Source organism: Galeopterus variegatus, unplaced genomic scaffold (assembly GCF_000696425.1).
Source record: "Galeopterus variegatus unplaced genomic scaffold, G_variegatus-3.0.2 Scaffold24, whole genome shotgun sequence".
Classification (NCBI taxonomy): Eukaryota; Metazoa; Chordata; class Mammalia; order Dermoptera; family Cynocephalidae; genus Galeopterus; species Galeopterus variegatus.
The window spans coordinates 571,663-592,288 of record NW_007726135.1 but is presented as its reverse complement, the minus strand read 5'-3'; the positions used below and the strand labels follow the sequence as shown (position 1 = coordinate 592,288).

The 20,626-nt window shown below is 45.4% G+C and overlaps 1 protein-coding gene across 1 annotated transcript in view; it reads right to left on the bottom strand.

Moving 5' to 3' along the window:
* The window catches only part of TRAPPC9 (trafficking protein particle complex 9), a 672,769-nt gene that overhangs the window by 474,682 nt on the left and 177,461 nt on the right, over positions 1 to 20,626 (bottom strand). Inside the window, exon 17 of the mRNA XM_008568452.1 lies at positions 15,746 to 15,898. Coding sequence (XP_008566674.1) covers positions 15,746 to 15,898 — 153 coding nt within the window. The remainder of the gene's footprint in view (positions 1 to 15,745; positions 15,899 to 20,626) is intronic.

Below are 20,626 nucleotides of genomic sequence, written 5' to 3'. Positions count from 1 at the left end.
CACACACACACACACATACACACACACACACTCTCACACACACAAAAACAAACAAACAACAACAACAACAAAATAAACAAAAAAAACCGGGGGGGGGAGGAAGATAAAACAACCACAATTTTTTTTTTTGAAGTTCTTACAACAAGAAAATGGAGGGGACACACCTGGGTGGGAGGGGGGAGAGGGAGGAGGGAGGGAGGTTTCGGTGATGGGACACAATAATCAACTACATTGTATATTGACAAAATAAAAATAAAAAATAAAAACTATTTTTCCCATCCAACCCTTTCACCTATTTGAGTCCTGCTCATTCTGTAAATCTTACCTTAATCATCACTTCCACAGGAAAACCTTCCTTAACTCTTTAAATTAGTTAAACCTTTATCACAGGATTATTTACTTTTCGTAGCAAGCACTTAGCAAAGTTATAATTTTTCATGTATTGTGAAATTGCTTGTCTCTCCCACTAGACTTATGCTAATACATGTGCCACTAGGGAAATGTGGGTATTTAAATTTAAAGTAATTAAATTTAAATAAGATTAACAATCACTCTGTTAGATCCACCATCCACCTGTGGCTAGTGGTGACCGTACCAGACAGCACAGATCAGGTCCTTTCAACGAGTAGAGTTCTGCCAGACAACGCTGCACTAGACACCGATCTCCTGGAGGGCAGGCACTGCATCTTATTTCACTCCTCAAGACAATCCCAAGAGCAGTGGAGTGCACAGAATAAAACAGATACCTGATAAATATTTGTAAGAGAGAGAAAAACAGGAACTACAATTGCCTGCTTTGCTGAACTACTTGCTGCTTTATTAAAAACCCAAAAACAGAGGGGAAATTTTGTAAGTCCTATTACCTGGTTATAACAGAATACTAACAGTTACTTCCATAACTTAAAACTGTACGACACAATTCCAAATATTCTATACCCAACCAGACAGTGCAGCTATTGTCGCAGCTCTGCTCTAGGTAACTAGGGACATCACACAGCTCTCATGTGCTTACTTAATAATATGATTTGAGTGTATGCTCTCGTAAGGTGTCTGTCAAAACATTTTCCTCATTTTTTATTGGTCTATTTACCTTCTAATTGGTAGGAATATTCAACACGTGTTGGATATTAGCACTTTGTGAGTTATTAATATTGCAGGTATCTTCTTACAGTCCCTGGCTGGGCTTTTTACTCTTACTGATGTCTTCTGACGAACAGAATTTCTTAATTCTATTATTCTTTTCCTTTTGGTTAGTGCTAACTTATGTTTAAGAAATCTTTACCTATATCTTTACCTACATCATGGAAATATTATGTTTTATTCTAGAATCTTTATTATTTTGGTTTTTACATGTAGGCCTGTGAGCTGTACTGGATTAATTTCTGTACAGTATTGTGGGGCACGTATGAGGTCGTCATTATTGAATAGGGAGCATGCATGTTACTGTGGGACTCCTGCCGACAGAGCCAATTGTAAAGCTAAGTGACTATGCCAATTGTATGGCTAGGCGATTCATAAATAAAGCCAGATCATTTCATTATTTTAGTTATGCTAAGTTTCCATTTGTTTTGTCAGGCTAGGGCTCAAGGCCCACAGACCCTACAAACCCATTTTACACACAGGGTCATCAAACCCCTCACATGCCAGGCTGGGTCACCAGACCCCTCACATGCCAGGCTAGGTCATAGACCCCGCACATGCAGGTCCACGCTAGATAATTAAGAGCCCAGGAGCCATTGGCAGATGACACGAGCTCAGTCCTCAGTTGCAGCAGCAGTGTCCTCTCAGGGACTCCTAGGGGCACTGGCAGCAACAGCTTGTAGCAACAGCCTCCAGCAGCAGTACCAGCTTCCCCATTCCCCCCCGCCCCCCAAGGTGCATCCCAGGAGAAGGGCCCTGTAGATCAGAGCCACTTGTCCTTTATACTTAAGTCCATAACCCAGGACACCTGGGTGCACATGCGCAATTACATTAGACAATAACCAAGGAACACCTGGGTACACGTGCATATTTACATCAAATGCTTGACAAAATTCTGAACATCTGAGGGGCTCTGACCATTTTCCTATACTTTCCCTACACCTGGGAAACAAGTTAAAACCACAATGAGATACCACCACTCATGGGCCAGAACAACTACAACTTAAAAGACTGACAATAGCAAGGTGTGGTGAGAGCTGGGGCAAGGGGAGCTCACACGCATTGCTGTTATGTGTGTGGACGTCAAAACCACCACTTTGGAAACCTGTTTGGCTGTTGATCTATTAAAACCAACAGAAATGCGGGCTTCTGTCCACCAAATACATGTGCAAGAATGTTTATAGCAGCACCATTCATAATAGTATAATAGTATCGTTAAATCAATTCATAACTAAAGCCAAAACGTTTCATTATTTTAGTTGTACTAAGTTCCCATTTGTATTGTCAGGGCTGGGGCTCAGACCTTTCAAACCCATTGTACAGACTGGGTCACCAGACCCCTCACATGCAGGTCCACGCTAAGTAATTGGGAAAGATCCCAGGAGCCATTGGTAGACAACGAGCTCAGTCCTCAGCAGTAGCAACAGCAGTCTACCACAGATCCAGCAGCAGTAGTGGCAGAAATAATGTTGAGTGCATGGTTTGCAGACATAATGCTGAGTGGGGGAGAAAAAAAGACAAAAAAGTATATACTGACTTCGGAATTCTGACCTCCAGAAATGTAAAAGAATACATTTGTGTCATTTTAAGCCGATGAGAAAAAAAAAAGACACAAAGAATGTACATTGTATTTCTTCTATACTAAATTTAAGAACAGGCAAAACTAATCTACAATGATAGAAGTCAAATTACTTTGTCAGGGAGTTATTGAATGGCACACAACTCAAGGGAAGCAGAGGGGTACTGGTTATTACTCGTGTGATCTGGATGGTGATTATCTACATTCACAGGAGCATAACAATAAAAATTTGTCAAGCTGTAAGTTTAATGTTTACAGTATTCATTTCTTTATGTAAGTTATACTTCCATAAAAAAGACTTCAAATACCATTTTCGATAAAAAATAAGATATCTAAGGATAATCTTGTAAAATACTATAAGACCTTTATAGAGAAAATTATAAAATGTTACTGAAAGATATTAAAGACAAATAAATGAAGAGACAGACAATATTCATATAGGAAGACCAAGTACCATACAAGTGTCACTTTCCCCAAAATTGATCTATAGATTCTAAGCAATCTTAATCTATAGTTTAACAGACTACTTTGAGGAATTTGACAAACTGATTCTAAAACTGATATGGAAGAGCAAAGGACAAAGAACATCCAAAGAGCTCCTGAACAATCATTTGGTCAGGAGACCTGCCCTTCCAGATCTCCAAGCTCACCAGCACACAGAGAACAAGCAGCACCTGGGTCCGCCTGGCACAGCTGCCCTGAGACTTGGGGAATGGGCAGGCATTTTGAAGTAGACATGCAGAAGTGAAGACAACCCACACCAGTGGTTCCCAAACCGTGCTACACATTAGAATCATCTGGGGTACTTTTAAAAACCCTGATGCCAATTAAATCACAATGTGTACGGGTGGGAGCCACGCAGATTTTTAAAAGATCCCCAGGTGATTCCAGTGTGCAGAAAAGTTGGAGAACCACCGGTCTGTACTTGCAAGCAGTAAACATGACGGCAGGGCACATCAGAGACATGCAAGTCATTCTGCATTTCTGGAATAGAAACTAAATGAGGGAGAAGAGTGGGCAATGAGACCACACGGCAGCAAGGGAGGGACCAGGACGGCACGTCCGAGACCCTGCTGAGGGCAGTGCAACGCCGCCAAAGTCATACGGCAGACAAGGAACGTAATCAGATTCGGCCTCAGAAACAGGGTTGTGGTGGCGATGTAAAAGACAGTGGAGAGGGGCAAAATAGCAGCATGGAGACCAATCAAAAGACTACTAAAATGGAAAGATGAGGAAGGCCAAGGGCCTGAATCAGAGCAGTGACGGCGGATATGGAGAGAAGGGGTGGAAATACTTAGAAAACCAAGTTGACAAGATTTGCTGTGATCAACATCGTGTGCTAAGTCAACCAACCTGCAGCGATCTGCAGAAATCATCCCTTTCTTCTTTGGACAAAATCACCCTTGAATCCCCTCTGCCAAGCACCTACCTAATGTGTCATGTGGTGAATCCCCACCAGCCTGACTGGAAAGGGCAGCAATGAGAACGATGTAAACACTGGTCCCAAAGACTTAAGCTCCAGTTGCTGCAACAGGATCATCTGTTGCTGATGAACGACAAAAACCCAGATTTTCATTCTCTCCTGGTGGGTTAAGAAGTTATTTTCCAACCTGAATTTAATCGAAGAACTAAGTCAACCTTCCCGCCCACAGGGCTAACAGTGACTCAGGGATAAGTCACTTAACAGGTTATTAGACAGATGTCTGGGGCAAGAATTCGGCAGACGGGTGCTGTGAAGCCTTCTGTATGGAAGAGAGTCCCGGCACTCAGAGGGTGCTCCTGGGAGCTGCAGGGAGGCAGGCATAGGCTGACCTTTCCCGTGGCTTAGCTGTCGTGCTGTGAAATTCCTATCTGTGCATCAGGAGGCTGGGAGGTAGCACTGGCTAAATATAACGATGGGCAAGCTGTCCAGGGCATCCTTAACCTTGTTCCTTCAGAACAAAGGCAGATAACCCACTGAACACAAAACAAAAGCCATGCATAATGTGACACATGGCTGCTACAATCCGAAAATAATTGCAGGTCTGAATCAAAATGTAAGATGAGAACCCAATTTCAGCTCTAAGGTGCAGAGAGCTTGGAAAAGCAGTGCTCCCACCCTTACAATGAGGAGAAAGAAAAAAAAAAGCTGGATGCACTGAAAATTAACTTCTCCCAACTGATTAGAGTACCCAAGTCACAGGGAAAACAATTAACCTGGAATGTGGAGAGAGGCACCTGCGGGTGGAAGCAGACCCCCAGCTCTGCCTGCACAGGACTCTGCGAACACCAGGCAAGCCCACCAAAGGTTCAGCCCGAGATCCTTACGAGCTGCCTGAGGCCTGGGGTGGGCTGGCAAGAGTATAAAGGCCTAGGGGCTTCAGACAGAGGGGCTTTCCCCTTCTGCAGACTTTTGCGCCAGGAGCTTACTGGGAAGATAAAGGAGGATCCTGAGAAAGCTGCTCCCTGGAGCCAGCTGGAAAGGGGACCAGCAGTCAGCACATCAGGCCAGCCTCCCCTTCGCCCTGTGGAGTCAGAGCAAGGACAAGAGCCACAAAGAAGGTAGCAGTTTTGAGGCACTGCCAGAAACCCACCGCCACTGGGGAAGGTGAACAGCTGCCCTGAACCAAACCTCACCCATAATCTCCCCCTGAATCTCCCCTAAAAATCAAGGGCCTTACGGGCAGGTGTCAGAAGGCAGGGGTGGTCACTGAAGCCATATAAGCAGATGGGAAAGTCTTGAGAGACAGAGCTTAGGAACAAAGGAGAGGAGGACGATGGATGGAACCCTAGGGAATTCCAGTCTTTAACAGTAAAGAAGAAAAGGAAAAATCTGCAAATGAAACTGACAGCTGCCTGGGAGGCAGAGGTAAAGCAAGATAGTGGAGCTAGAAGCAGGACATTAAATCACAAAGGAGACTGCGACCCTGCCCTCAAGATGCGCTGGCACAGCAGGAAAGATCGAGTGCACAGGCACAGCCTGCAGGCTGGGGACCATGCAGGCGCAGATCTGCCATGGAGCACGGGGTCCGGACCCGAGGCCAGGCTGACCTCTACCACAGCTGCAGCAAGTGGCCACTTAAAGGGCACGTAGCAAGGGCCGTAAGAACACGCCCTGAGCATGGTGAGCGCTCTATACATACTCATTCTCTTTTTGTCTCCTATACCCCCTAACCTCAGCAAAAACCCAAGTTCCATAAAATCCCGGCTTTCTTCTCAAAAATAAATGAATAAATAAATAAATGTCTGTGAAGAACTCAGGCATCTAGGAACTGCAAAGAAAAAATATCATAGCATTAAAATTCTAGTCACCTTTGTCTTTGACTCCTGGGTAATTCGGGATGAGTCACGGTTCTTTAAAAAATAAGACTTGAATTCCAAAAATTAGTATTTATTTTCAGGTAGAGCAGCAGACTAGGACAAAGACACTGAATAACTGTCCCTATTTCAGAGTACAGTAATAGAGGAAAGGGGCAAGCTACTAAAGTGGATATAGTGTATTTGAAAGTGATAACTCCCAAAAGAAATTAATTCCTGGCCACAATGATAAGTGGAAGCATCTGTTATCATCAAATTGTGAAGAAGCAAAATATAATGAAATGCCAAACATAAATATGTTTTTTTGTTTTTTTTTTTAACATTAGCCTCCAATTCGGGACAAAGAACTGAACTGATTCCAACTTCGCACAGGCAAAGTTTGTCTTTAGCCTGATAAACATGAGGCATTTCAGGCAACAAGAGATGCATCTTTCCATGGGGAACAGAACAGATTCTAATAGGAGCTCACCCAACTGCTTGACCTGCTACTAAATTCTGAGCTGCAAACACAGCAGTGTTCTGCAGTGACAGTGTGCAGGGAGACAGGGGAAGGATGTCGTTGGGGGAGAACAGCCTTGCCAGCCTGCTGAGTTTCCTCCAGCCCACCTGGAACCCCCTGATTGAGACCTGCCCATCTCACCCTTAGACAACTGCACTTGTCACCTGCCACGCCCAGGTGAAGCTCAGTGATACTTCCAATCCAGCCCACTCACCTTCTTAAAACAGAGTCCCCATCAAACCAACCTTCTTTATTTTTTATTTTATTTTTTTATTGTTACAAATATTCATGAGATACAAAGCCAATTGTCACCCCTCATTCCCAAGATGTGAAGGCCAGATTCATACTGGCAGCATGCCCATCACCCCAAATTGCGTTTGTACCCCGTGTCTCCCACCCAATTATCCCCAACCTCCCACCCCCTTCCCATTTCCCCCACTCCACTTTGTATCCCAAGGTATGTCCTCTCCCTCTGCAAGTCCAAAGTACCACTGTAGTCTTTCTTTCCTTCCTTCTTTCTCTCTTAGCTCCCACTTATGAGTACATGCACAAACCAACCTTCTTTTAAAAAAAAAAAAAAAAAAACCTTCAGGTGGTTCTCCAGTATCCTTCCAGTAAAGCCCAATTACTTCAAGAGTTTCAGGCCTGCCCAGATCTTTCTTTATTCAGGGAGACCCTGTTGCCTCCACCCATGCCTAGTGGTGTTGGGGCCACCTTCAGCCAGGCCCCGTTCAAGGACCTTTACTCAGAAAGCAACCCCTGACATCCCAGCACAGACAGATCCCCCTTCACTGAACTCAGGGACTGGAACACTGAGTTGGGCTTCACAACGTGCCTTTTATCCCCTCATTCAATGAATATTTGCTGGGAATCTTCTCTGAGCCAGGCCCTGTGCTGGGTATTGGGAATAGAGGGACATAAAGGGAAACAGTGCAGAGAAACTAGAACAGCACTGGCAGGTGCAAGGTGACACACAGGGAGGAGCTGCCTTTGCCATGAGAATACACAAGGGAAAGGACATGCTTGGCTTGAAAGAGGAAGTGACTAATGTTGGGGTCAGCAGGCAAAGGATGGATGCATGCCACAGTGAGGCGAATGCTTGTTTTTTGAGAAAACCTGAGACACAATAGAAGATGGATTCGGGAAGGTGAGGCTGGTGACGGAAGAGCTACTGGGCCCGTATAACAGTTTAAATGAAAGACGATTAGTGTGCATAAGAGTGCAACGTGTAAGAGTGCAACGTGGGGGACAGAATGTAGGACTATGCATGAGAAGGAACAGACAGGTTTCAGCGATGAACTAATGAAGCTCTAGCAGAAAGAGAATAGTCCAGAATGACTCCCGGGTCTCTTGGTTGCCCTTCTGGGTGGATGAAACACAGAATGACGAGCAGTTGGCGGTGAATTACAACGTATCAGAGTTTACACAGGTTGAACGGAGGTGCTTTGGGGACTGGCAGGTGAAAATGTCAGGAAGCCAGCTAAGACTATAGGAGTGGAATTCAGGTCCAGAAATAAAGATTTCAGAGTCATTACTATAGTGTTGGAGTTTTTAGAGTCCTGCAGGAGAAATATGGCTTAAGAAGAGCAAAAGAGGGAGGACGAAATTGTTAGGCACAGCAGTAGCTGGAATGCAGACAGTGACGGAGCTTCTGGAGGACAACGCCAGCGAGGTGCAGGAAGAGCCTGGGAGAGCAGCATCCGAGGTCAGGAGAGGGTGTGTCCGGGCCTGACAACTGCAACCAGGAGATGGCGAGGGGAGGCCAGAAGCCTGATTTCAGCAGGCTGAGAAGTACAGATTCCAGCCCAGCACCCACAGGCAGGGGTTTAGAAGAGCTGGGTGGGCTGAGGAATTTGTTTTAGCAAGTGCGCTCTGAGGCTGGTCATCCGAAGACTGTGTCTTAGAAGAACACTGGCAAGTTTGGGCTAGCCACTTAGCTCAGTTGGTTAGAGCGCGGTGTTTGTAACACCAAGGTCAAGTGTTCAGATCCCCTTACGGGCCAGCCACAAAAAAAAAGAGAGAGAGAGAGAGAAGAATGCCACCACTGACAAATTCAAAAGTCCAGAGGGAAAGGACACTTGATGCAGAACACAAGTCAGAATGTGCCCCTAATCAGGAGTGACACACCTTCCCCAGGATCAAACACATGGAAATACAGTGTATTCCAGAGGGAGAGGGAGAAGCCGAGAGAGCTCCTGCCTCATGACCTCCATCTATCTTTGAAAGGAGGTCATCTGCTGAGAGGAAGGGCTGTAGGAGTGGAGACAGCACTTCACAAAAGCAAAACTAGGCACACCCTTGTCCATATTGTTTGAATAAATGAATGTTTAATGACGGGGAGACCTATGATGCAGACAAGCCTGTCTTCCCCATGGCATGAAGATTCATGAGATTAAATAAATGCTACTCACCAGAGTCAACTGGTCCCTTCTCAGGATACAAAAGCAGCAACCATTTAAAGGACAGACCACGCTGCCCACTTCCTACCCCCTGCCCTCCACCAAGGGTGGGACACACTTCACTTGTACTGGTATCATACCCCCATTTTAAAAAATTCAAGTCTCCGTTTATCTGACAGAACTGTGACATTCCACTCCCAGCAAACCAGAACTTACCTCTATAGCCACCACAAAGACGTACCTGGACACACTGCTGTTTGCTCCTAAAGGAGGGAAGGGGTGGGACGGTGAGGCAAGCACCCGCAGTGAGCAGTGCCCCTGGGTCTGCGGTGTGAGGCCCTGGACAAACCACCTCACCTTTCTGGGACTCAGGTTCCCGTCACGTAAAACTGACTGATTAGACCAGATGACATCTCCAGCCTCACCTCGCCCTGTGATGCTAAGGACCACCGTTCCCCAGCAGAGAAAGCTAACAATTCTCTTATAAAACTGAGAGCCAAAAAGTACTCAGAAAAAGAAAACCAAATTAAATAATTAATTGGTTGAAAAGGAAACCAAAGCAGTTGACATTTTCATTCTCTTGTCAAGTAATAGCAACCCCTGAAGGTGGTTTTCATTTAAACCATCGATCCCAATGAAATCAAAACACCCATTTATCATCTCTCCGAAAGCTCACTGTGCTCAGAGGTGTCCCTCAGACAAAGGGGACACATGCAGCAGACTGTCTTGATCTTCAGGATAGTACCTTGATGATAAACTTTTTGGATAAAACTAATTCTTCGGTCTGATCAGATGAGAAAGCTGTCTGTTATGTAAAAGTATTATTGCCAGGATATTCCTAATTGTTCTATTCTTTTGAAAATATTTTATTGTAAAATAAAATGCTGATTGACAAAACTGCATAAAATACAGTGTACTTCAAAAAGTTCGTGAAAAAGAATTGAGAGATAATAAGCATCTTTCCACAAACCTTTTGAAGACCCCTCGTAAATGTACAGCTTAATGAATTACTACGAAGCAAACACCCTGGAAACCACCGCCCAGGTCAAGAAACGAAATCCTGCCAGCCACCCAGAGACCCTCGATTTGCCTCGCCCCAACCATAATCTCCTCCCTCTCCACCAAGTCACCCCTCTCCTGGCTTTCTGATAGTCATCTCCTTGCTTTTCTTTATCATTTTACTAGCTGGTCAAGCAGCTATGAACACCACCGTTTAGCTGCGCCTGTTTTCAAATATGTCGTTTAGATCCCTTCTGAACTACAGGTAGCCCTTCCCCCCGTTTTGGTTTGGTTTTGCATCTGTGTGCCTGTAAAATACACAACACACAATTTACCATTTTAACCATATTTAGGTGCACAGTTCAGCAGCATTAAGTACATTCACAGTTGGACAACCATGACCACCATCTGTCTCCAGAACTTCATCCCTTTTTTTTCCACCTTATAATCCACCTGCTGAAGAAACCAGTTCATTTGACCGCAGAGTCTCCTGGAGTGTGTACCGCTGACGCATCCCCGTGGTGCAGTTTACCAAGTCTGTCTGTCCTCTGACGTCCTGTATATTTGCAGTTAGAGCTGCAGTGCTGCTCAGACTCGGGTGTGATCTGGGGGCAGTGCCAGGTCATAGGAGGTGCTGTGCTAGCCCAACAGGAGGAACGTGACGTGCAGCTTTCTCTCATTTTGTGATGTGGGTGCCCATGGTCTCAACCCACGAATCTAGTAAGGACTGTAAAATGACAATACTCCAATTCTATCATCCGAGAAATTCCCCTCATCAATCCCCTAGATTGTCCAGTGATAGCTTGTATAGAAAGGCAGAATAAACGCTCATCATTTTCAAAATAATGAATTGGCCCCCACCACTTTCCAAAGGTGAACAGCTCTTCTTAGCAGCATTAGGAGCTCCTGGACTGAGTCACAGTTATCACTCTTACTGGTGCTCACGCTGCCATCCTGCGGCTCCACCACCTGCTCCAGACCTGGACTGGCCACTTCTCCAGGAAGCACTGGTTTCCTTGAGTGGGACAGAGTGTTTCTAGACCACGACGTGGGCATTAGGAGCGCTCCCTGCTGTGGGGCTGGTCAGTGTCTAGGCTTTGATAGTGTACAGGACTAGGAGATAGATGAGAGGTAGACAGACAGACTGTAAGGTTTTTACTTAACCTCTTCTATCCTACGTTAGTTACCTCCTGTCTTCTAAAGGAGAATCCTAGTTCAAGAGCAGACTCAGATGACAGAATTAGATTATCGCAAAATTAATCATTTACTTCATTCCAAATTAATACACAGCTTCAAAATATCAATACCAACATCAACACTATCTCTACCAAAATAATGACTGAAAACTGTTTAAAAATTACTTTTGCATATGATTTCCCCGTGCTCCCTGTCTTTTAAATTTCTATAGTGTCTGGATTCCATGAGAGCAGACTGCCATGGCACTCCTTTCAGCACTCATGTGGCCTCAGCTGCACAAGTAACTGTATGTTTAGTGCTCACCACAAGTCCTCATGACAATGTGTCCCTTGTTGTTTTGGTTGTCCTCACCTAGAAGAATCCTCAAGAAGGAATCATGAGAACATAATCCTTGTGTTCCTACATGTTGACAACAATTTGTCTGAGCTGGTTATATCTGAAATTAGTATAGCTGGACCTAAAAATCACACTTTCTTTACACAAGGACCTAAAACACTATTCTGTTATTTCTGGCATATACTGTTGCTGTCAAAAAGACCAATGGTAATCTGATTTTTTTTATTTGATGATAAATCACTTGCTATTTTGATCTGAAGGCCCAAAAGATTTTTTTTTTTTTCAAGTTCAGTACTTTTATCAGAATATGCCTTGGTCATTCTGGGTCAATGTTCTCAGGAACACAGTATGCCCATTCAGTAAATAGTTTCAAGGATTTTTTTAAATTTCAGATAGTTCTCTTGATTTACAGTTTTGAACATGTGGTCCTGCTGTACTGGCTCCCTTCTTTGGTGTCTCATAGGAGATGATTTGTATGTGTGTGTGTGCATGACATATACGTACACATGTTAGATCTTCTCCGCCTGTCTTCCAGATGTGTCGCTTTTCTCTGTTAATTCTTTTTTTCCCCTCCTTCTCATCTTTTGTTCCCCTTAATGTATCTGTTAGGTATATTCACTTCCTGGAGAATGAACAGCTACAAAAAATTTTTTCTTGTGTTTCAAGCTCTTTCCTGAGTTCTATCCATCTCATATCTGAGTTTTTCTACTTCAGATTTATGTTATTCTTTTGTAACTTGTATCACTTCTCACTGTCTTTTAACTCATTTTGAAATACTTCATAACTTTCACCACTGAGCACATTCTTCTGGCACGCTTTCGTGGGTTTTGGGTGTGTTATTTTTTGGGAGGTGCGCAAAAATGTGAGAGCTAATTTTCTAAGTGACTCAGCTCCGCTCTCCGCCCACACTTTTAGCTGGACTTTCTCTTTCCTTGGCTCTTCTATCCCACATCGTTCCTAGCAGCTTCTCCTCAGCTGGGTCTTTGTTCTAGAACAATTCTTTGCGCTCATCTGCTGCTGGAACATGCCAAAGCTCTCGCTTTTCAGCCACTGTTCTCAACGCGGCCACTGAACTGTCCGATGAGAAACTGTTGGTTGTTTGAAGGATCCTGGATCTGTCAGTTCGCTACAGCAAACCCTTGGACACCAGTTTTAACTGCGGGGGTACACTTACCCATGGATTTTTTTCAGTAAATATATTGGAAAAATCATGACATACCTAACCAAACAGTTAAGTAGCCAATGTAACAGTAGGCTATTAGAAGTTAAATAGTTAAGTACTTAACTACAGTTGACCCTTGAACAACATGGGTGTTAGTTCGAAATCCATGCATAACTTCTGACTCCCCAATAACTTAACTACTAACAGCCTACTGTTTACTGGAAGCCTACTGATAACATAAACAGTTGATATACACATATTTTGTATGTGATATGTATTATATACTGTATTCCTACAATACAGTGGGAGACAAGAAAATGTTATTAAGAAAATCATAAGGAAAATACATTCACAGTACAGTATGTATATTTAATAGAAAAAAACCCACGTATATAAGTGGACCCCCACAATTCAAACATGCATTGTTCAAGGGGCAACTGTGGTTGTGTTCTGTTTCCTCTTGCAAGATGCTGAAGCCATGTAGCTAAGTGGTTTGTGTTATCCAAGTTGCTCAGTCTGTATTACTGGGTAATTCACAGATATCCAAAACCTAGAACAGTTTACCACCATCTTCTAAGATTTCTAATCTTAAACATAAAATTCCAAGAAATCAGAAATTTCTGGGTATTGTTTCATAGGAAATGAACATACTGTTTTCTGTGTGGAAAGGTGACTTCTCTTACCCTATAGGCTGGTTGTATGAGGAACACAGACAGTTCGCTTCCCAAGGATTGAAGATAAGAGAAATAGTTTGCCTTTTGAGAATTCATTTGGAAATCAAAACATAACAGACCAAAGGGAGGTGTGCAGGCAGATGGCAGTGAGATGCTCTGGTGGACATGACTCCCAGCATGGCAGCTGCCAAACCCAAGTACCTGAAGCCATCCGGACCATGCTGCTAGGGCTGCCCATTGCTAGCAAGGGTGCCCAGGCACCCAGATTGGACAAGAACTTCTGGGTCTGTTTGGCCACTGTGGACATGCTGAGGGCTATGGTGGCTTCTGGCTCAGAGGTGGGAAAAAGCTGAAGGCAACCATGGGTGCTGGGAGACTGGTGAGCAGCGGGATGGCAGTGGAGCGCTGAGAAGAATTTGGAGGCCTCTTTCTTGCAGATGGCCTCCCTCAGACCTCATTACAAAGAGGAAAGAGAAGCTTGATTCTGTGGTTGAACTGAGCATCCCAGATCCTCTGCTGATCTGGAGAATCACAGGAAGGCTGATTCTCCCCATCAGTGGCCGCTTCTCCCATGAGGAGTTCAACCCCCAAAGGATCCCATGAAAGATGACATCACAAGTAACCACTGGTCCCTCGCTCAGATGACAATGAGAAGGCCTTGCAAATCCACCTGGAGGCTCACCACACACAGACTACCCCACTTGTGGGGTCCTCCAGGAAAGGGGGTCCACTCTGCTATGGATGTGTCCCAGACCCCTGGTGTCGCGTTTGCGTGCATCCTAGCAGCCTTCAGCAAAGCCATGTCCCAGGAACAGAAGGCCCAAGACTGCACCACTGTTCATCACCCACGGAGTGATCCCTGCTCCAGTGCTGGGCAGAGGGAAGGGTGGTCAGGGTAGGGATTGGGGGGGGCGAGGGGCTCCAGAGGAGCAGTTGGAAGGACAGCAGTGTTGTTGTGTGAATTGGTTTTACACATACGAGGGAGTATTAAAAGTATAGGTAAAGGGGAAAATAAATTTTAAAAAAACCAACTGTGATTGAAGGGTATGGGTAGAAATAGGGAGATGCAGTATTATTTCTAAGGAATCGGTTTTTTATTTACTCTGGGTGACAATATTTTTTAAAGCCAATGCCCAAAGACCTCAGCTTTTCCCTCAGAACCTCAAGGGCTGCCAGGCCAAGAATGCAGGAATCAAACTGTTGTCCTGCCTGTCCTCCAGCTTGGACAGGGGGCGTTGACTACTCACCCTGTTTCCCCACATCATGAGATCAAAAGCTACTTGCACACATGAACGAGACATTCATGGGTATGTCCGTGGGGGGATGGGCTCAGCAAGCCGGGTTCAGGGGAGTAGGAGACTGGCCCCTCCCTTCCCCTGACTTACAATCTGCCTGCTCTCATGGGTGAGCTCTCAGCAGTCGCCAGCACATGCCACGGTCCCGCACTCCTGCCTTCCTTCACCCATGGTGTGCGAAGGGACCCTTTTAAACAAATAAGTGAATGTCCCAAGCTATATCACCCAAAGGTTGTCTTTTCCATCCTCAAATCCTGTGACGGGGACCACTCGACAGCACTGTGATATATTATTTCCATTGAGGTGCCTCTCTTAACTAGCCAAATGCTGCCTTGTTTGGCCCCTAAATCAATAAAGTATGTTAAAATTTGGACCAACAAAAAAAAAATATCAAAGTAGTGTTCTACAAAGTCATCTTTCCTCCCTATTTTTTATTTTGGAAAATATCAAACTTACAGAAAAGTTACAAGAATAGAAAAGAACATCCATATACCCTTACCTAAAGCCACTAATTTTTAATAATTTAACACCTTTACTTCATTTCTCTCTATATTCACATTCATAGTCTTTTTTTCCCCTGAACTATATTGAAGTTAGTGCAGGCATAATTATCTTTCTTCTGTAAACACTTCTGCTTATATTTCCTAAGAACATTCTGCTACAATTTAAATTTCACAATGCCTCCAAATGAATATATTAATGCATGCTTCACAATGTGACATAATTAATCTTATGAAATCTTATTCCTAATCAGCTGGTCCTAATGTTACAACAAATACAAATTCTCATTTCCTCCAGACTCTCTCTCCTTATAGAAGTCACCAGACTTTGAATTTTATTATCACAGCTAATTAGATGTCTAAAGGATCACAGCAGTTATACTTGAAAAAAATGCAACAGTTCCCACATTCCACTAATTTGGGATGACCTCCTGGCACATGAGTACAAAACAGTAAAGAGTGAGAATTAAGAAATTGTTTAGCTAAAAATTACTTTTATCACTTTCAGACAAATACAGTAACTCATTGTTAACAAAGTACCCAGGAGAAGTCTCAGGCTGCTTGTATTAATGGATGACAAGCAAGTCACAAAGCAAAAACAGCAGGCATGGAGAAATGGCATTGTATCTGAGATGTGATGTGCTAATTAAAATCAGGAAAGGGCTTACCATCACTGAGATCCTGAAGGAGATTCTCCTGGCAGGAGAAATCCAGCTTCACTTTGATGTTGATGGTGAACGTGGCCACCTTCCCAGGCTGCAAAGGGAACTGGGCGAGAGTTTCTTCTAGATTCCAGCTCAAGAAGTCGCCATACAACTTTTCTATAATAATAATAATAATAATAATAGTGATAATAGTGATAATAATAATAGTGATAATGGTAATGTAACAGAGACAATATGAGACTAACCAATCCCCCTAGAAAATTCTGAGGCATCTCAAAAGCAAAGTGAAAAGCATTTAAAATGTGATAGATCGGGCCGGCCAGGTGGTGCACTGCTGTGGTGCGCCGCTTGGGAAGCGCGGCGGCGCTCCCGCCCGAGGGTTCGGATCCCACATACGGACCGGTTCCCGCTCACTGGCTGAGCGAGGCGCGGGAGCAACACCGAGGGTTGCGATCCCGTTGCCGGTCCCCAGTCCAGTACGGGGGCAACACTGAGGGTTGCGATCCCGTTGCCGGTCCCCGGTCCAGTACGGGGGCAACACTGAGGGTTGCGATCCGTTGCCGGACACGGAAAAAAGACAAAAAGACAAAAAAAAAAAAAATGTGATAGATCAAAGTACCAAGAAAATTCCAGAATCAAGGGGTGTCTCAAGACGATCACCCCTGCTTACGAACAAGGCACGAGGAGGAAGAGCGGCCATCGGCGGAGGCCACAAGCTGCAAGCCACGTCAGCTTCACTCCACATGAGCAGTGCTCCTCACTGACAGCATCAGTGCTTTTGCTCTTACAAACTAAATCAGAGTTGAACTAAATTTGTCCACAATGTAATTGTTTCTGGATTATTATCACTTTGAAGAGAAACAGACCCACGTTTAGCAGAAGCATACTCAATATGAGAGACTCTCCAGAAGAAGAGACTATAAAATCAGAAACAGAGAATTCAGCACAATACTTGGGAAGGGCCTGTGGAGGGGAGGTGCTTCCTCAGTTTACTGAAATCCCACGTCTCTCTTTAAAACTTGAGAGTTGGAGTCAAATGGCCTTGGGTTTGGCACCTTTTTGACACTGACTAACCGATTCCCTGAGCCCAGGTTTCTTCAAGTATAAAGTGGGGACGACTACTGCATCACAGGGTGGATTCACAGACTCGACAAAGTAACGTCCGGGAAGCACCGGGAAGCTCACGGCACTGTGAAAACCAAAGGCACAATGCTCTGAGGGAGGAAGGGAAGACAGGAGGGAGACGAGGGGAGGCCAGGCTGGTGCCCCTTGGAAGAAACTGTGTCACCTCCCAGGCTCCAGCTCCTGCCACACAATCCCTCTTCACTGAAAACTGGGGTGTGTGGTGTGAGGCCTAAAATCAAGGCCCAGTATTAGGAGCTGCCTCGACATCTGGCAAAACTGGGATGGCCTTGAATGGTCTCACCACAAGCACCCCTCTAACGCTGCCTCCCAACCGGGGGACCAGCACAGTTCCTGCATCCCTGAGCAGTGGGTTTCAGCTCCCTGCCAGCCTGCAGAACGAGCGGAACACACCAATCACTCCCTGCACGGGAACCAGGGGGCACCCCACCCACTTACCCCAAAGTCTGCCTCCCATGGCCTCTGGTTGGTTGTTCATGCTATTCCTGAGTGGGGCCCCCACGTAGCCCTGCGTGGCACCATGTCCTCCTCCCCTGGGCTGTGAGTATATGTGACTAGTAAACTGCCATTCATCACATCTGTCCAGTGTCAGGTGCTGTGTATTTGACCATCCACATACCCTAGGCCGAAAATCCCTCCTCACCAGCAGGGGGACTAGGAGGACATTAAATCAGGGCCTTCCTTCCACCGAGAAGGCCCTGCCATGCTATTAGCCCCGGCGGGAGGGGCCCAGCTTCCCGGCTCCTCCTGTTGTCCCTTTAGTCTTAGAGGCGGGAGCAACGTGCTGCTGTCCCTACCATCCCCTTGTGTGAACCAGTTCTGTGCTGAATTTCCTGTCTGAATAAGGAAACTGAGGCTCAGAGAGATTAAGTAACTTGTCAAAAACTAGGGAAAAGATCTAGAAGTCTAGATCCAAATAGTTCCAAAATCATTACATTCACTTCCTGCACAAAGGCACTTCATGGCAGAGTTAAAATGTAAAGTCCTGGTCACAGGACTCAGAAATCAACCTCAGAGGAATTCAGTAGAAGACAGATAGCTTAACCAGGGTCCATATGAAAGAGAAAAGATCTGCGGGGTTTGCAAACTGCAAGAACACAAAGCCAAACCGTGCTGTGAATGGAAAATAAGTTCATGTCTTCCTGGCCAAGGTGTGCTCGGTCATGGCACAGTGCCCCCAGAACTGGCCAAGATCCAGCTGGAACATGTCTAATAGACCAGCCATGTGTATTCTGTGTTTCCTTAAGGAGGGATGCTAACACACAGGGACAGATCCAGAGGATGGTGTCCTTGAAAGGTGTTTAAAAACCACATCACATTCATTGATTTACTTAGTCATCCGCCAAACACCTCAAATGTGCCAGACATTTTCCACATGTTACCTCACTTAATCCTCACAAAAACCAGTGAAGTAGTTGCTATTGTCCCCTTTGTAAACTAAAGAAATTAAAGCATGTGACTGAGGTCATTCAGCTGGTAAGTAGAAGATGTGGCATACCACAGGTGCTCAATAAACATCAGCTGCCCTGGAGCATCACCAGCTCTGCTACCTCATGAGGTGTTCAGATGTTTAGTGGACTGGTATTACCACATGACTTCAGAATGGTTTGGGAAGAGATGGACAGCTGTGAAAACGGTGACTTAATTGTTGAGAGGGCTGGCTTTGACAGCACTGTGAGGGACGAGTCGCCAGAGGCTGAGATGCTTTCAAGAAGCTGTGGATATCAAAGGAGATCCAAAAAGGAATTTAGAGACAGAAATGGAAACCGAGAACTGCAGGACAGTATCAACCAAGTCTCTAACGTAAAGGTGGGAGAAGAAATGGGTCCACAAAATGACCTAAAGTAGAAGAAAGTATATCACATCTAAGATTAGCCACCATCAAATACAGGACAGGAATCTAAATGCTTCAGCCAAAGCTGTGCAGAGAAACAGTAAAGAGTACAAAACACGGATTCCTTTCGTATTTCAGTATCATAACAGGTTACTGAATTATCTGTCTGGAAACCTGCTTCAACACACAACACTTGGCTCCAGGCTGCTCACGGCAAATGTGTGGACACTCAGACATACCACCTACCGTTCAGAAGGTAAGCCGTGCAGTCACAGAAAGAACAGAGACCTTCAAACTTCACAGCTATCTCACAGCGAGAAACTGAGAGCAAAAGGAAGGAGTCTGACCCGAAATCCTATAGCCAGATGGAGTGTATCTTTCTCCCCACCTCTTTGAGAAGGTTCTAAGGACACTGGTTTGTTACCATGGAAGGTAACCGGCTTCCTTCCTCTTGCACTGTGAGAAACCACCCACCTGTTCTCTCCCTACAGTCACTTCCCTCCCTGCTCCACATGACTTCTTCCACAAGGTGCTCTGGACTACCCTACCTGGCTCCTCTTGGTTACAGCTCTGCCTGTACTCAAAGAATCTAAATGGCTGGAAGCCCTCAAAGCTATCTAGTCTACCCCCCCACAAAACGCCAACACCCCTTTTTATTGTGCTTTCCTACAGATATCAACCCACCCACGAGCGGCAGCAGCAGATGCAGTTAAAAACCCACTGAAGCCCAAGGTCCTGAGTGCCAGTGTCAGCTCCACCCCTTCCTAGCTTGCTCCTGGGTGTGTTACTTTCACTGGGCCCCAGCATCCCTCTCTTTTACAAGTAAAATTGGGGAGGAGGGAATACGAGTACCTACTTCACAGCTGTTGTGAAGGTTGCAGGGTTTAAAACACACATGGTACCCAGTAAATCTTATATAAGTGTTTGTTGTTGTTATAATTATTTGGACTTGTCAAGGACACCTCCAATGATGGGGGCTCACAGCCTCCCAAGCCTGCTACTTCCTCTATGGGATAGTTCTAATAAGTTTGCAAGTGTCTGAGCACCAACTCTGTGCTGGGCCCTATCTGAAGTTCATATACTAAGGACACAGGAGGCATCTGACTGATGCCAGGGTGCAGAATAGTTAACTTACATCACACCTTTACTTCCTCCCAAAGCCCTCATACATCAGCAGTATTCACATTACATATATGAACAAAACTGGGGCTCAGAGAGATCAAGTGCTTTCCTGGGGTGTAAAGCTAGGAGGTCTCAGAGCCAGGACTTGAACTCTGCCCCCTCCTCACACACACCTACCTTGGCTCCATCCCTGTGGCCAGTTCAGCATGCGGATGCTGCCTCCTCTCTACACAGCGGCCCCTGTGTCTACCCAGGCCTCCTCCTCCCTGAGCTGAACCTCTCTGCCTTCTTTCTGCAGCAGCATGAACAGCACAGAGGCAGGAGATGCGGTGCAGCGCCTTCTCCAAGCAGGCATCTGAGGACACCTCCAACACAGTCGCAGTGCAGGGGGGTCCCTGGACATGCCAAACGCTTCCCCAGACCTAGACCTTGGCCCATCACATTCCCACTGCCAGAAATGTCTCCCCTCCTTCTCTCCCTGGCTGAATCTCCTCAAGTCTTTTAATACCCAGGTCCAGGTGTTCACCTCAGACACACAGCTGCCCCGCCCTCCCACCACACACACCTCCAGACTGGCTGCCGGCACCCCACATCCTAACAGTCAATCCCTCTGTCTGTAGCTCTCATCAGCACACGAGTGTGGGGAGAAGGACCCCTTCACTGTCTATGGGCAAATATTTACTGAGCACCTGCTGTATACCAGGCAGAAACAGGCCAAAGACCACCCTCCCAGGGCTCATGGTCTGACAGAAGAGCTAGAGATTAGGCAAGAAATCAGACACACC